Source organism: Saccostrea echinata, unplaced genomic scaffold (genome assembly GCF_033153115.1).
Source record: "Saccostrea echinata isolate AGI-Se365-2 ecotype Australia unplaced genomic scaffold, CSIRO_AGI_Sech_v1 ptg000084l, whole genome shotgun sequence".
NCBI lineage: Eukaryota > Metazoa > Mollusca > Bivalvia > Ostreida > Ostreidae > Saccostrea > Saccostrea echinata.
The window spans coordinates 108,371-124,272 of NW_026889833.1; the positions used below are offsets into that span (position 1 = coordinate 108,371).

Sequence of the window (15,902 nt, forward strand, 5' to 3'; positions counted from 1 at the left end):
AATAAAACCACTGTACATGAAATACCCCAAACGGGAAATTGTCCCATGCCATACACCTTTTACTCGTGTTTGTGTATGTCAGTTTGATGCCATCTATTTTCATTCACAAAAATCTCAGAAATACAAGACTTTCTTAATGGAGATCGTTATTTTCATTAGTACTAAAGATTACTATAGTAGTTGATATGTTTTCAGTGGTAATGAATGGAGCACACTACTATATGTGCTTTAGATAAATTTTAGTTAATTTATTACCTGCAGATTAATTCGGCCAAATGAAATAATAAAATTCCGCCGAAATTAAATAAATCATATTTGAAAATTCCGCCTTAACGAAGAGCACCAAAAATGTACTACAGTGAGATAAGCATAGATAATTATGTGTTGAAAAAAAAAATACATCGAAGCAAAATTTTACACTTTACATTAAAAGATCTTTCTGACAAAATATCAAAATGAATAAAGATTCAGACAGAAATGATCAAATATCAGTAAGTGATTATTTTAAAATTTAAGTAGATCAACGTTGCTATTTATTTTGGTCAAATGTATGGTATGTATTATTGTATGTTTTGTTAAGTAAACTTGTTTGTTACCTCTGTTATAATATATTGTTGTTTTCAATCTATATCGAAAATTGTCGATATATGTATGAATATTACATTTAAATACCAACTGTGAGGTCTAACGGATGTGGCTTTAACATATAGGAATTTCAATATTTCTCAAATATATATTTGGTCTGTCACAATGGTGATACTTGTCTCAAATTACATTCCAATCATGACGACAGCGTCCAGTATTTCGGAAATATACGGAGGGCAATTTTAAGTGTACAAAGTACTTTATGCATGCGTGGAATTCCTATAGTTCCTTCGTTGTTACATTACAAGCCTCATAATGATTTCTCTTGGCGATTGACAGCTGACTTCTCTGGAAAGAACGATGGGTGACTTTGTGGGTCATTCTTTAGGGAGTATGCAACTAGGACCAATACTCAATAAAAGCGGCATCGACCATGTCAGCCACGGCCTTGCCTCCCCAGGAAAAGGTTTTCTGAATTTATTCCTTTATATGATTTATCGTTTTCATACTTGGTTTATTTTCGCCAGATTGTTTTAATTTCACCATTTATACTACATTTTTGAAGCTGAAGTTTAAACTTTTTTGAAGCTGAATTTTTTAAAAAGATTCAAACTAGGTCGATTTAATTTTCTGTGTCATCGGTCAATACAAGTTTTTCCAGAATGATATTCAGTGTTGAATGTTAAATAATGAAAACTGTATGATGAAGAAAATTAACGGCAAATTATTAAGTTAACGTATAATTTTCATACTCTTTTATTTCAATGACAAAAACCCCATAACTTTTGAAATTTTAAATTTTAGATAACATGTATTTAAAATAAAGATATCAATAATGAATGTTAATTAACTTTAAAAACTAGTATAACTTTTAGCATATAGCATGGCAAACTTGGGGAAAGACTTGCAATCATACACACAAGCAGAATCAAAAGGAATCATGTTCAAAAATGGCAACTTTTCGCAGCACAACATTACAGGTAAATATAAAAAAAATATAATATATGGATTGTGCAAATACGCATTATTCTTAATATAATGGTTGAATTGAATAATTTGTAATTTTTTAATTTTCTATCGATGTTGGAAATCGTATGTAGAACAAACAGTGAAAGCGGACTTCTTACGGCTATACATTAACCAAAACAAAAACAAAACAAAAAACAAAAAAAAACAAAAAACAAAAACAAAAACAAAAAAAAAAAAAGAAAAAAGAAAGCTAATAAAAAAAAATTTCGGTGTAAGAAGATGCCAATGTTAAATATTTACCATACAGCTAAAAGCAAATAAGATAGATTCATCTGAATATTTTGAGCGGTAGTATTAAAAACTATTCATGCATATATTATGCAGTATGACATTATAGTTCTACATGTTACTCAAATAAAAATCTTTTAAAATGAAAAAATAAAAAAAAATTAATTAGTTGAAATCTACTTTTCTCATTTGTAGAGATGACATATGAAGAGACTGCAAGCTACCAACCCAACATTGTTATTGTTATACTAGCACTGCTCTTGGCTGGACTTATTTTTGTTGCAGCACTTCTCTCCTTCATAATCTTCAGGGAAACACTGACTTCTCTCAAAACCTATTGTTTTCGAGTAAATATGATTTACACTTTTTTTCTCTAAATTTATCATCAATGTGGATAAATTATAATATCTGTGCACACAAGTTATTAGTCCGTTTAGCATCCAAATCAAAACTGCTTTCAAGAACCTAAAAATGCTGAAATTTAACTGGAATTGCTAAATTACTTGGTACTAGAACTGTACGTTGCTAAAGAGCACATTGTAAAGAATAAATAAAATTTAGATCACTACTGTTATAACCAGTCTATGTAAGACCTAAAAGGTACATGTCCAAATAATTTCACCAAATTCATGGTAAGAGGTCAAAGGCAAGATCTTACAATAACGATAATATCATTATAATAACATGTATATCAAAATCAGTTTACAGCCTGAAGTTATCTCAGACAGAGTTAATGGGAATTAGCAAATTCTCAGGTCAATAGGCGGCAAAACAACACTATCGTTCACCAATTAAGTAATTAATATTTTAGATTTCAATACATTAAAACTGGTACTCTCTTTACAGCTTATGGTTTCTACAGACCAAACACGTACAGACACTCTACAGAGACTCTCTGCTACAGCATGTACAGAGAACGCCGGAACAGCCTCTGCGACAGAGAACGACGGAACAGCTTACTCGACGATTCTGATAGAAGAAATGAACCACAGAGATTCAAAACATGTTACAGCAACAGATGGCGCTCTTGGTTCATCCGACAACCATCATCAAGCTAATGATTACAGCCGCTTGAAGCGTAACTATGGCAACAGGATAAACAGTGATGAAAGAGGAAGTAGCCATCTGTATGACTCAGTGGAATTTAACACCGAGAATAGAAATAAGGTGTATTCAGTAACAGCTGATACTTACTCGGTTCAATACGCATTTCCCCCTGATATGTATATTATTCATTTCCCGGAGGTGTTCTGACTATAGTTCTTGTAGAATTATTTCAACCTTTAGTGATGAGTTTAATTTATGTGATGGTGTTAATAATTTGCAGTAGCTGCCTTGTAATTCCAAAAGAAGTTTCATATCCTTGATCTAGGTAAACAATACGTTTGTTTTTTTTAAGCCAAGAAAACTTTTTTGTGATAATTTATTAACGAGTAGTGTTGCAGATCAAGTAAAAAAATTATTTGTTTCTGTAATGCCATCTTATATTCCTTTGTGATATTGAGGGAATTTGTTTCATCAACTTTAAATCGTACTATAATTTCTTTAATGTTCTTTGGTAGTAAAATTTACTATAATAAAAAAAAACGGAATAATCGTGCAAAGTGAAACAGTTGCTCTAGCATGTGACACGCTGTACATTTTACAATAAATATACGATTGTGTTCTCGAGAGCTCTCTATATTGAAACTCCTAAACCGGAAGCTGGTGATATAAGTTTTTTCCTTCAACAGGAAAGGTGGACTCGTTCGATATGATTCACACACAAAAATAACACACATACACACACCGATTAAGTCATGTTTTGTTTTCCTTTTTATTTAATTTTAAATCTGAAATCGACTTTGGAAGATGGGTCCAAAGGACTTTGTGAGACAAGGACTTAGTAGCCCTGTTCTTCAAAAGTCAGGAATCGATTTTAAGAGTTCCAGTCTTTCACAACATCTGCTACCAGGTTGGTATATATTTGGTCTCACCAGTTTTTTTCTTCTAAGATTCATGTAAAGCTAGCTTTTATCAATTTAACACTCAAGAGGATAATATGAAATATTTTAACAGGTTACAGAATGTACATGTAACATACCAAAGGATTTATACAAAAAAATTATCATCTCTGTTACATAATTCTACAACTTTGGAATAACAGTCAAATATATTCTTTTTTTAATTTAGTACAAAGTTATCAAAGAATGGACAAAGCTTCTTTTTTCAACGCAACATTAAACGATACCCTGATAAACAATGCAAGTAAGCATTTTTAATTCACTTGGTTAACTTTTGAAGTTTAAACAAACTCCAAGCTGTTTAGCTAGCAACACATACTTTGTACAATAATTCCTTACATTTTTAAAGACGAAATTATTTGCAATCCATTGAAGAAAATTAATGTTTTGCAGACACGTGTTATTTTTACACTAGGATCAAATGGAAAGCCAAAGCAAATGTGATAAATGGAAACTTCAAAGTTTTGTAGTTCGATAAATAATGTATTTTACCAGTGGAACTTATGACTAAGACCAAAACTTCAGTTGATTGTAAAATTTTGCAAAATTACTGATTCTGTTTAAAATTGCTAGCGTAAAAGTATCTTTCTACATATCTTTTAAAAATATTAAAACTATTTTCTTTTTAATTTACATTAGAAAGTTATTAGCAGAATGAAATTTTGGTCTTAGTCGTAAGTTCTTTTGTAAAACGTGCCCCAGGACTGTTTGATGTTTTCACCGGCAAGTGTACGCGGTACTTTTAAAAGATTCGAAAAACCGTTCTCACTTCTGACACTACAAACATTATTCTTTAATCCTCTTTTTCTCAGACACTTAAATTCTTATTACAGGTATGTTCCATATCTACTAAGTATCGGTTTTAAATCTTGTCCTATCTGAAAACTTTCATACAATTATATATATATATATATATATATATATATATATATATATATATATATATATATATATATATATATATATATATATATATATATATATATAAGGGTTGTTAAATCGATCAATTTTTTGTAACCTGTTACTCGCAAGCCTTTCCAATTGCACATTGAGTACTCGAGTACTCTCACATTATCAAGGGAAAAAAAATCAATCTAAAATTTGACCGTTATATCGTCACCATCGAATATTGTTCTCTGTCACTGACATTCAGGATCTAAATGCTGGCGTAATTTGTGTCTAGAGTGAAAAGAAAAAAAAAGATAAAATCCAAATTTCATAAATTTATATGTATTTTAATAAATTTAAGAGATCTTATATACCTTAAACGAAGCTGATACCACACAGTTATACATCAGAGACATATATTGTTAGATAACAAAGGCTGTACTACGGGCCCTGTCACACCAAGCTGCGTCCACACGGAGTCATTACGGCGTTGTAAAAATGTTAAAATCGCAGTGGAATCGCAAGGAAATCGCACAAATTTCTGTAAAATTTTTACAATGTGAAGATGTCACGGTGTCCCTGCGGCGACCCACGCGTTTCTACGGCGTTCTCGCGGCGTGCTACTGCGTTCCCAACGGAGATCTCTTCGCGATTGACTGCGCTTCCGCGGAGCTTTTACGGCGTGTTAGGAGTTGTCACCTCGCGTTCACGGCGTTCTCACTGCGCTTGCTGCGTTCACAATACGTCCACGATGCGTTCTTCACTATGGAAAAATATCCAGAGGGAGTGTAACACATTTTTTCTAAAGATTCGAGTCACATAACGAAAAGACTTCAAAAATGATATATTGAATAATTTAGTACTAAATTACTGTTAATTTTATAATTAATACCCTTCTTTTTTCAATTATATCAGATGTGTTTTTTCTTTGATTTTGTTATGAATGTAAAAAATAAACACACTGAAAAGTTGTTATAAAAGAGCCATAGCTGCCTTACCGACGACACGGCCGACTCAAGAATTTAAAAGGAAATCACCTGTTTCTATTTATAGATATACTGTACCTCATGAGCAAACTATGTAATATGATTTGAGGACGAGTGTTATATTTTCATAGTTGCAAGTATGTCAAATGACAATCATTTTACTTGTTCAATACTCTAATTCTGAGACAAAAGATTTACGCAGAAAATCAATAAAAATAAAACAAGTTGCTATGAATTTGCAAACTTAAATAAAATAGTTAAGGACAGTCTTTTCCCGAGATACTTTCAAAGTGTAATGTGTATAGTATAACTTTCTGAAATTGTGTATATTATAAAACATAATAAAGAAAACGTAGAAAAGATACACAAAGAAAAAAAATTAAAAAAAACATAAATAGAAAAATGTGGGGCTCGAACTCGCAATCATCATATTTACATTCCAGCAATCATACCGCTGCGCCAACGAAGTCAATGATGCCAAGTTGATAAATTTAAGACAGATTGCTAAATCTTACGATTATATGAGAAGAAAAATTTAATATATATTTTCATCATTTTCAATATGAAGACCACCTTTAACCAAAATTATCTAAAGGGAATGAAGTGCAGACATATCCAAATAAAATTATTCAAAAGTTATTTTTCTGGTTAAGGGTGGTCTTTGGCAACAGTTTGTCATCGTTAGGTGGATACCTCAATATTTACTATATATTCTATACAAACTGGATAATTTTCAAAGTTATCATATGAGGGAACTATTAACTTTTAAATATCATTATTGTGTGATTTGGTTTTACGCATGTATAAACTAAGACTGTATGACAAAATGAACAGTTTGTCATCGTTAGGTGGATACCTCAATATTTACTATATACTCTATACAAACTGGATAATTTTCAAAGTTATCATATGAGAGAACTATTAACTTTTAAATATCATTATTGTGTGATTTGGTTTTACGCATGTATAAACTAAGACTGTATGACAAAATTTTGGTTAAAAAATGTTTTTAAGAAATCACTAGTAGAGTAGGCGAAAATGCCTATCAAATGCGCTATGGCTCTTTAAGTAATTCCATCGCAACTCCACTGAAACAACAGAACAGGTTCTGGTGTAATTTTTACTTCCCAATTCTACTCCCATGCTCCTGGCCAGTAGTGCAACAAATACGTTAGAATTATTGCTGATCAAATATGAGGCCATTGCTCTTGTTTTGTGAGCTGGCTGACAACGCTCTAACAACGCCGTGAAAGCGCATTGTGATCGCCAATGTACGCGGTAGAAACGCCAAGGGAGCGCAATGATCGCAGTGACAACTCGTTGTTGTCGCTGTGTAATCGCAGTCAAAAAAATCACATGACAATTAATCTCATTAGAAGCGCCGTAAAAGCGCGATAGAAACGCCGTGACATCTCCAAGGACTCCGTGGAAGCGCAGTCTACTATCACTGCGTTCATGCTGCGATCAAGTGCGTCTTCACGGCGTGCGTACGGAGTTCCCACTGCGTTGTTGGAGATCTCACCGCGCTGCTACGGCGATCATACTGCGTTTCTACTGCGTTCTTATCAGACGGCGATCACACGGCGCGTACTTTGTGCATGCCCAAAGTACGCGCCGTCCCCTGGCGTTCTTGGAGACCCTACGCGACCCTGCCGCGTTCAGTGGAGATCTCGCCGCGTTGTCACGGCGCTGTAGGAGACTCTACTGCGCTCACCTCGGCGTTTTGCATTTTTTATGGACGCCGTGCGATCGCCGTGAGGACGCAATCCCGGTGTGACAGGGGTTTTACATTGAAAGCATCACAGAAAAATAATCAGAAACATTTAGATGACACACTTATTAATAAGGACAGTCACAAAACTAAAAAGAAAGAGTATAACTTTCACAAGTATAGCTTTAATATAAGTAATAAAGTCAGTTGCAGTACATTGTATTGTTTATGGCTAGGGGCACGTTATGAGTGCAGCTCACAGTTCAAAATAACTATATAAAATATAGCATGGACTCTTTTATTAGTACATGTAACTTAGAAGCAAAAATACTTCCGTATTCAATCTGCAAACCAAATCTTAACAAACCAGTAGTTTTAAATCTATAACACGTAAAATATGTGAAGCGGAATCAACTTACATGGGAGGGATGAACCTAGCGTATCCAATATAGATGCACGAAGTAGAACAGATAAATCAGCTGTTTTAAAATTTTTAAATTTCTCAGCGAAGCAAAACTTTGTGAGGCACACAATCTGATGATATAAGACAAGCCTCACAAACTGGCATACTAATTATGAATTGCAAGCAATTGAGAATGGTCGAGAACAAGGTTATTGAACATTAAAAAAAATCATGAAAGATATCTGTACGTCTAAATTGATAATGACAATCATTCTAAACTTCTCTTACAGCAAAACTTATTGTTTGTCATAACCATATGTATTTATAGTTATTTACATGTATGTTCCTTATGGTTCTTATATGTTTTGTTTAACTAAAGGTGTCTATTTTTACTAAACCGTTATTTCCTGTAAATTTCTTAAAGTCGGTTAAAGAGCTATCTTAGCTCATGTTTATTTGTTAAACTGTACATACATGTATGCGCCAACTGTACATAACATTCATTTGACTAACACGACTTTATTTATTGTATAAACATGACAGGGTTGTGTATTCACGCTTTGTAACTGAGGTAACGGAAAGACGATTTCTGAAATCAGAATGTGCTTGACAAATAACGCAGAAAATAAAGAAATATTGCATGATTTATTTTTTTCCCAAGTACTCGAATACCGATTTTAGTATTCAATACTCAAGTTACTCGTTGACAACCCGTATTTTATATATATCACTGAGCGAAACTTAACAGCCACATAATAAAAAAGAAAGAGGTTATAACCAATAATTTCAGTAAATATTCTAATTTCGATTGAACTGTATATCTATGGTAACGCTACGCTTTCTGATCTGTAGCAACAACGACTCCACCTAGTACCAAAATATGGGATAAACCAAATAGTAAAGGATTTCTGGCTGTGGCGATTCCTCTGTTGATAACTGGAGTGGTTGCAATTCTTATCCTTGTACTCGTGTGTTTTCGCTGCAAGAAGAAAAGAGATGCATATTACGGGGAACCATATGATTTTTCCCTCGTGGATCAATCTATTGTTAGTAAAAATGTCATATTCATGAGAAAATTGAACTAAAGATGAATAGAATAATAGAAACTTTTTTAAAATATAAATTATTATTATTATTTGATATTATACATGTATATTAGATCATTCATATTGATTGTTTGAAACTTAATGAGTAAAAATTTAATCAAAACCGGTCCTTTTAAGGATTTGCTAAGGAAAAAGAAGTTTTGTATAAACGTAAAATAAAATTAATATATATTTTCTTTTGACAGCAAGCAAACCAGTCATCCATCTTAGGACATGGAGTAATAATGGCACAAGGAACAGAATACCGCGAGACGGATTATCACGAGATCGGTGACGTAGAGGAACCAGCAAACCAAATGGACGACAATCAAAATGGCGTTCTGAGATTCCACGAGGATGTTCACAATGAAGCAGAAGATCATTATGTTGACCCGTGTAATGACAAAGAATACAGAGAAAAGTTAAAATCTTATCCACCGTCTAATACATACGTGAATGATTATTTTTCCGTTTGTCATTTAGGACAGTCGCCGTACTTCGTATTGGAGCCTGGGCTAGAACCGAGATATGTGAATGAAAGGTGAATGATTCACTCTTGGATATTGATATGTTAAACTTACGTTCCTTAGACCATACATATACTGAAAGTAAAAACAAACGCATATTTTACATTTTTAGCACTATATACACATAGAAAATATCCGAACATAAATGTTTTTGGTTGTTCAATTGAATGTCGGCTACAGATTCATGAATAGAAAATCATCCATCTATAAAATAAGCGTGTTCGAAGAGAGAACGAAAGTTTGACAACGAATTGGGTGTGAAGGTACACGTCATTCAATTTGTAATCATTGTTGATTTTTCGATGGCTAAGTGCAAAAGTTCCGTAGTTTATTTGTGTTGACATAACTTGTTACAATGCCTCAAATAAATAAACGTCAGAAAGGTGAAGCAATAGGGTTACTTTTGCAAGGAAAAAGTCAAATTTCTGTTGCTTTTTTAACCGTGCACAGTCAACCATATCTCGTCATAGACGGCGGTTGCTGACAACAGATGCCTAAATGATTGTCTTAGATCTAGAATTGGCCGTCCGCGGGTAAGCCACCAAGACGGAAATTCGTCTTCCCCATCTCAGTAATCGTTTCCAAAGTTGTAGAAACGTCTGCTGCAAAAACAGTACGAAATAGACTGAGGGAGGCGGGTCATGGAGCGCGCAGGCCTACAAAGGTTTGCCGTTGATGCGCAACCGTAGGGACGTTCAATTTCACTGGTTACTTAGACATCATACAAACCAATTTCCCTTGCAATGCTAGAGAAATATGTTATTTTCTGGCGAGTTTAGATTCGTCCTTTTCCTTGCAGATGGAAAGAGGCAGGTGTATAGGTCCAACGGTGAACGTTTTTCCGATGCATGCGTCCTGGAGCGCGATTGTTTCGGGGAAGGTCCATAATGGTGTGGGGTGGAATAGCTTATGGGCTTAAGACGTCTTTAGTTGTTGTTGATGTCTGGTATAAGTTATCAAGACCTTATGTTGTACCTTTGTGCGTCAGCATAATCTTATTCTACAACAGGATAATGCTCATCCACATGTTGCAAGAATATGTAGGGATTTTCTGGCAATAGACAATACTGTACCATCTATTTGCCTCCATACAGTCCCGACCTCTCTCCCATAGAACATTTGTGGGATGAAATTTATAGACAACGTCAAAATCTTCAGAATAATTAACCCTAAAGAGCTTACACAAGCAGTGACGGAAAAAATGGAATAGCATCCCAACATTTAACAGAAGCATTAACTCGATGGACAGATGAATCCGCTCAGAAATTACTGCGCGTGGCTGACACCATCGATATCAATGAAGTGTTGAATTCTTACATATGGCCCCTTCTTAAGAATGAGTCTTTTTTGTGTCCTGTACCAAGATGCCCATTATTATGTTTGTTGATTAACATTGTTCGTAAATACTAGTAATCTAAAATTTGCAAAATAATTGTTGATGATTATTCAAATTTCAATAAAATTCTTAACATCAATGTCAACATGTATGCATCTCTTTTTTCCCTTTAATATGTGTAAAAAGCAAGTAACAATGGTTGTCAGATTTTTACTTTTTAAATTTTATGTTTATTTCTGTATGAAATAGTTTGGCTGCTGATTGAAAATAAATCGCTTCACAAGAGTCAAGTTGTTTAAGTATAATCATTATTTGTTTGGGTGATTGAGGAAAAATAAAATTAAAAAAATGCTTCAACTTTTATATACTGAATTTAAAGGAGATTCATAAGGAAATTTGTTAAATTGGACAATAAGGAAGTAAGGTTTTCTCGCAATTCCGAAAAAAAAAACCCAGAGTAATAAGTGTCTTGAATCAGATATACACTGTAATTAATACATGTATACTTGGTTCATATTTGAAGACTAGACATAAAATCTTCTTCGGGATATTTCTGCAAGCATAGAATTACCAATAACTCAATAACCTCCCCAATGCGAATAATGGAACTAATGTTATTCCATAGATTTCCTTAGTATATGATCAAAGTCACATGTACATTCATTACCTACATCTGTGTAAAAATTTCTTATGGTTTTATTCACTGTTTATACAGTTATATACAAAAGAAGAAAGGGTAGTTGTACATACTGACCAGATAGAAACATGGCTGCAGTTAAAAAAATGGTAGAGGAGGATGGTAGATATACTTTAAAATATATCGCTAGTGTTGTTGGGATCTCATCAGCAAAGGTACATGAAATTTTGACCAAGGATCTCAACCTACGTAAAATAGGCACGATGGATACCGCATCTCTTGACACCAGAACAAAAGTCAACGCGTTTAAAATTTGCCAGAAAAGTTTTAAAGATAAATAAAAACTGCAACAGAAGAAAGCTTGCTGACCTGCTAACAGATAATGAAACTTGGATATACTTTTTTGAACCGCGAAGAAAATTTGGGTTACAAAGAATGTTTAGAGCCCTGTCATTGCAAAATGGTGTCAGAGTGCTTAGAAAATTTTGTATGCTATTTTCTTTAATTCTAGTGGCCGATTTGTGTAAATTCCAACTCCGTAAGGTCGGGGTATCTCGGGACAATTTTACATAAATTATGTACTGAAAAAAAATTAAAAAGTATATGAAATGACTAAAGTCAGGTTTGAAGAACATTAAGCTCATTAATGACAATGCTCGAGCTCATAAGAGTAAAACAGTTCAAAGTTTTTTGAAGGATAAAAAGGTTGATAGCTTCCCCATCCCCTATATTCTTTCGACCTAAGTCCTTGTGACTTTCTCCTATTTCCTACGCTGAAACAGATGTTGTCTGGATATGTCTGGCTATACTTGGCACAGTGCAGTTGGTAGTGCTGTGTATCAGTGCTTAGACAGTACTCCAAGGGAATACTACCTCGGGCTTTCAAATAATGGATATGTAGATTGCAAAAGTGTGTGAATGTATAAAGGGGTTACTTTGAAGGATTAAACTAGTTTACATTTTGATACATATTGTTCTTTTTATTTTATTGATATACTTGCAAATTTTCTGATTGCCCCTCGTATCTGGAGAAGTGATAACTTTTATCTTGAGGATGAATATGAATATACCCAGATCTATTCATATTAAAAATCCTAATATAGTGCAGAATCAAAGTTTGATCAAATCGTGGTACTCATGATCAATGGTAAAATGGGGCCCAAATAGGGGCTAAAAGTCTTAAATTTGAATATGTATGAAACATCCCTAAAATCTTCTTTTTTTTGTCAAGAACAGCAAGATGGTAACTCATAACTGTTAACATATTGATATTCTCAGGTAACGCAAATTCAATACGTTTATGGTCCCAAGGGTAATTAGGGTCACAAAATGTGATTCAATGTTTACAAGGGATATAAAAGAAACATTTTTTCAAAAAAATCTCCTCAAAATACATCAAGTACATGATGAGTCATATAAAAATGCAGTACTTCACTGTCTTTGAACATTTCCCCGGGGGGGGGGGGGGGATAGAAAAGCTCAATATTCACACATTTATACAATATCATTTTCTTAAGACCCAAAACAGTTTGCTTTAGTGTATAGAAGGCCCTTAAAAATCATCTCAGAAAAAGCAGTACAACAGTTACTCATATTGATATCCCGACATCCCATTAAAGTGCAAAATTATATACGTGTGTGTTCAGATCATGGCCCCGGGCATAGGACTGGCTTTAAAAAGCATCCAAAATTGTATTTGTGAATACATACAAACATTTAAGAGATAACGAAAAGTAGCGTGGCGATATGCAGTAAATCAGACTGATATGCAAACATCCCCACGTCCAACTTTGCTCAAATTATGGACACTTGGTTTAACTTGGGGCTAAAATCTGGTATCAAATCTTTGAAAAGATATGCATAAAGGAAAAAAGAATCTTTTCTATTTTTTTCTCTAACAGCAAATCCATACTGTTAATATTGATATCAGAATCCCTATATAGTGTAAATCGTGATAAGTCATTATGGCTAAGTTGGGGTCACGATCGTATGGGGTCGGATTTTTTCATGGGGATATAGAGGGAAAAATTATTCTTTCAACTGGAAGTTGTGGTCCTTGGGCATCTTGTGGTTATGCTTTTGTTAAATTCGTTGGTGATCCTTATCAACAAGTATGCGACTATTTTCAAAAACGTAATATATCTTTCATATAGAACTATTTGCCTGGAAATACTGTGAAAATCCATACCCACTAACTGAAAAGATTGCACAGTATATATTTCGATTATTGCTAATTCAGATTACATGTAACTGGTGTGATACATATACATGTATAAACACACATCCATAAAGTATTGACGTAAGTTTACCAGGAAAAATTCGAAAATAAGCAATGCAATCTGGATATCTTTTTGTTATAAGAAAGCAGTCGTGATGGTTTACTTGTAATATGATAAAGGGAAGTAAAACATTGCCGGTATAATAACAGTATTCACGGAGACAGGAAACAAACGTAAAATAAGTCTTCACTCAAGGTTTACTAAAGATAACAATATAAGAAGACTAAGTAAGTAACACATACTATGCAAAGGAACATAAGTTGTCATACAAAAAGCACTTGAATTTGAACAGACTGTAAGAAATGGCAGGACGAAGTCCCCGATTCACACAAGGTATGCTTAAGTTTATGTCTTTTTTATTTAACTTTTGCTAAATCTCTCCATTGACATTATTGATTATTGTTTTGATTTAATGAATTATTGTCTTCTTACAGACAGCATTGATAAAAGAATAGATAAATTGAATTAAAATTCATTAAATATAAGTTTAAAAATAAAATGTATTTTAAAAGCTAAGGTATATTGAAGGATTTTGGTTTCGTCCTTAAAGCTTTTTTATTAAATGTAATCTCTATGACTATACTCCTTAAAAATTCAAGTATGGATAGTTTTATAAAAAGAATTTTTAACATATTTATAAATATACAATGTATACATATAAATATGAGATGTTTGATACTTTTTTACAGGTCAAACCACTTCAAGCCTTACAAATATTTTTACCTTCACAAAATCATCAGAATGTAAGTTTTTAAGGACACGGGATACCCAAGAATTTTTTATATAAATTTATTAAACAGCTCGTTATGTCTTTTTAATTGATTAAACTCATATTTATGATGAAAATTTCCTACCATATCAGTCTTATATTTTCATTCTCTCCAAATCTATACTCTGTATTGAAATTAAATGCCAAAACAAGAAAAAAAATGAAATCCCTCCAAATACATTTTATATATTTATTTTCAAGTTTATAATGTAACAAATTGAATTGAATTTAAAAACAGCTATATACAAAAAGCTGTGATAAAAATACCGAACTTTCTCCGCATTTTGCTTATCCTATTACCTTAACAAGAAATACAGAAATAACCTTGAAAACTTTTACATGTACTAAGATATAGTAGATATATTCATAAGATTTTTCTAAAAAAAATAATTCTTCTGGCAAACTATATGAAAAATATTCTGCAATTTAACAATATTTCTTTTTTGTATTGCATAATTCTAAGTGACTACCAACACTTCACCAACCATTTCAAGCAAAACGACGCTATTTATCTTACTTCCGGCATCGGTAGCAGTTATGGTGTTCTTTGTAATCATCTTTGTTTGTTGGCTCTTTTGTCGTCGGAGGAAGGAAGCATTAACTGAGACATATAACCACTACTCACATGTTGATCAGACGGAGGTATATATATATATATATATATATATATATATATATATATATATATATATATATGACGGCATTGTAATTGGTTGCTTGGGTATATGATATTGAAAAATAAACATCATGCACAATGCACGTAGGCAAGTTTTTTTTTATCCAACTAAACGTTAATAATTAAGTATCTATGACTTCAGTTTGTAGATTTTCACCAAGGCAGTGAACAGATTTTAACAGCAAATCAAATTGAATACGAGATGGTGATATATCCTGCGTCTGACGTAGCTAATTCTGACAACATAGATTCGGGCTTTTCTCAAACAGATGACAGAAATGGCAATTTATTTTCCATGGACAAGTCTACAAAGGAAAGGGTACTTTTAAATGGTCCCCAGTTTTCTGAACCAAAAGGGTCTCCTTCGTTGAAAAATGATGATGATCTGTATCTTAAAACATCACCGTTAGAAGTTCAACATAACTTCGAAGTTTCTCCTCAGCAAAATGGAAATGATGATAACTATTTTATGTTGGAGCCAATGAATTTAAATTTTGAGAAGAAAACTAATGGACAGGTAGATGGGCAAACTTATTTTACCATAGAGCCATCACAAAAATAGCGCATATTTTAATTTTTAGGATTAAACATCCAATTCCAAATTTTGAGAAATTTTACAGACAGACATAAACATCTGTAAAGAGCATATGTCCAACTTTTTCTGTGCTTTTTTGTGAGCGGATAAACGGAAAAATACGTAGACAATTCAGTGTGTTTTTTGTTTGTTTGTACGTTGTTAACGTCCCTCTCGAGAATTTTT

General features: G+C 33.1%; 2 protein-coding genes across 3 annotated transcripts; both read left to right on the top strand.

Moving 5' to 3' along the window:
* Window positions 1-938: 938 nt before the first annotated feature.
* Window positions 939-10,926, top strand: LOC133176888 (uncharacterized). Of its 2 annotated transcripts, XM_061311944.1 has the most exons (7): window positions 949-1,051; window positions 1,461-1,565; window positions 2,038-2,189; window positions 2,689-3,796; window positions 4,015-4,089; window positions 8,686-8,879; window positions 9,125-10,926. In XM_061311944.1, exons 4-7 carry the CDS (start codon window positions 3,694-3,696, stop codon window positions 9,461-9,463), a joined length of 711 nt encoding a protein of 236 aa, XP_061167928.1. In that variant the 5' UTR covers window positions 949-1,051; window positions 1,461-1,565; window positions 2,038-2,189; window positions 2,689-3,693; the 3' UTR covers window positions 9,464-10,926. The 2 variants fall into 2 exon arrangements, with proteins under 2 accessions (XP_061167927.1, XP_061167928.1); XM_061311943.1 differs by lacking the exons at window positions 4,015-4,089; window positions 8,686-8,879; window positions 9,125-10,926 and having other exon boundaries at window positions 939-1,051; window positions 2,689-3,506.
* Window positions 10,927-13,972: 3,046 nt separating this feature from the next.
* Window positions 13,973-15,847, top strand: LOC133176874 (uncharacterized). The gene is made up of 4 exons (XM_061311928.1): window positions 13,973-14,030; window positions 14,387-14,440; window positions 14,930-15,108; window positions 15,285-15,847. Exons 1-4 carry the CDS (start codon window positions 14,000-14,002, stop codon window positions 15,702-15,704), a joined length of 684 nt encoding a protein of 227 aa, XP_061167912.1. The 5' UTR covers window positions 13,973-13,999; the 3' UTR covers window positions 15,705-15,847.
* The last annotated feature ends 55 nt before the right edge of the window (window positions 15,848-15,902 follow it).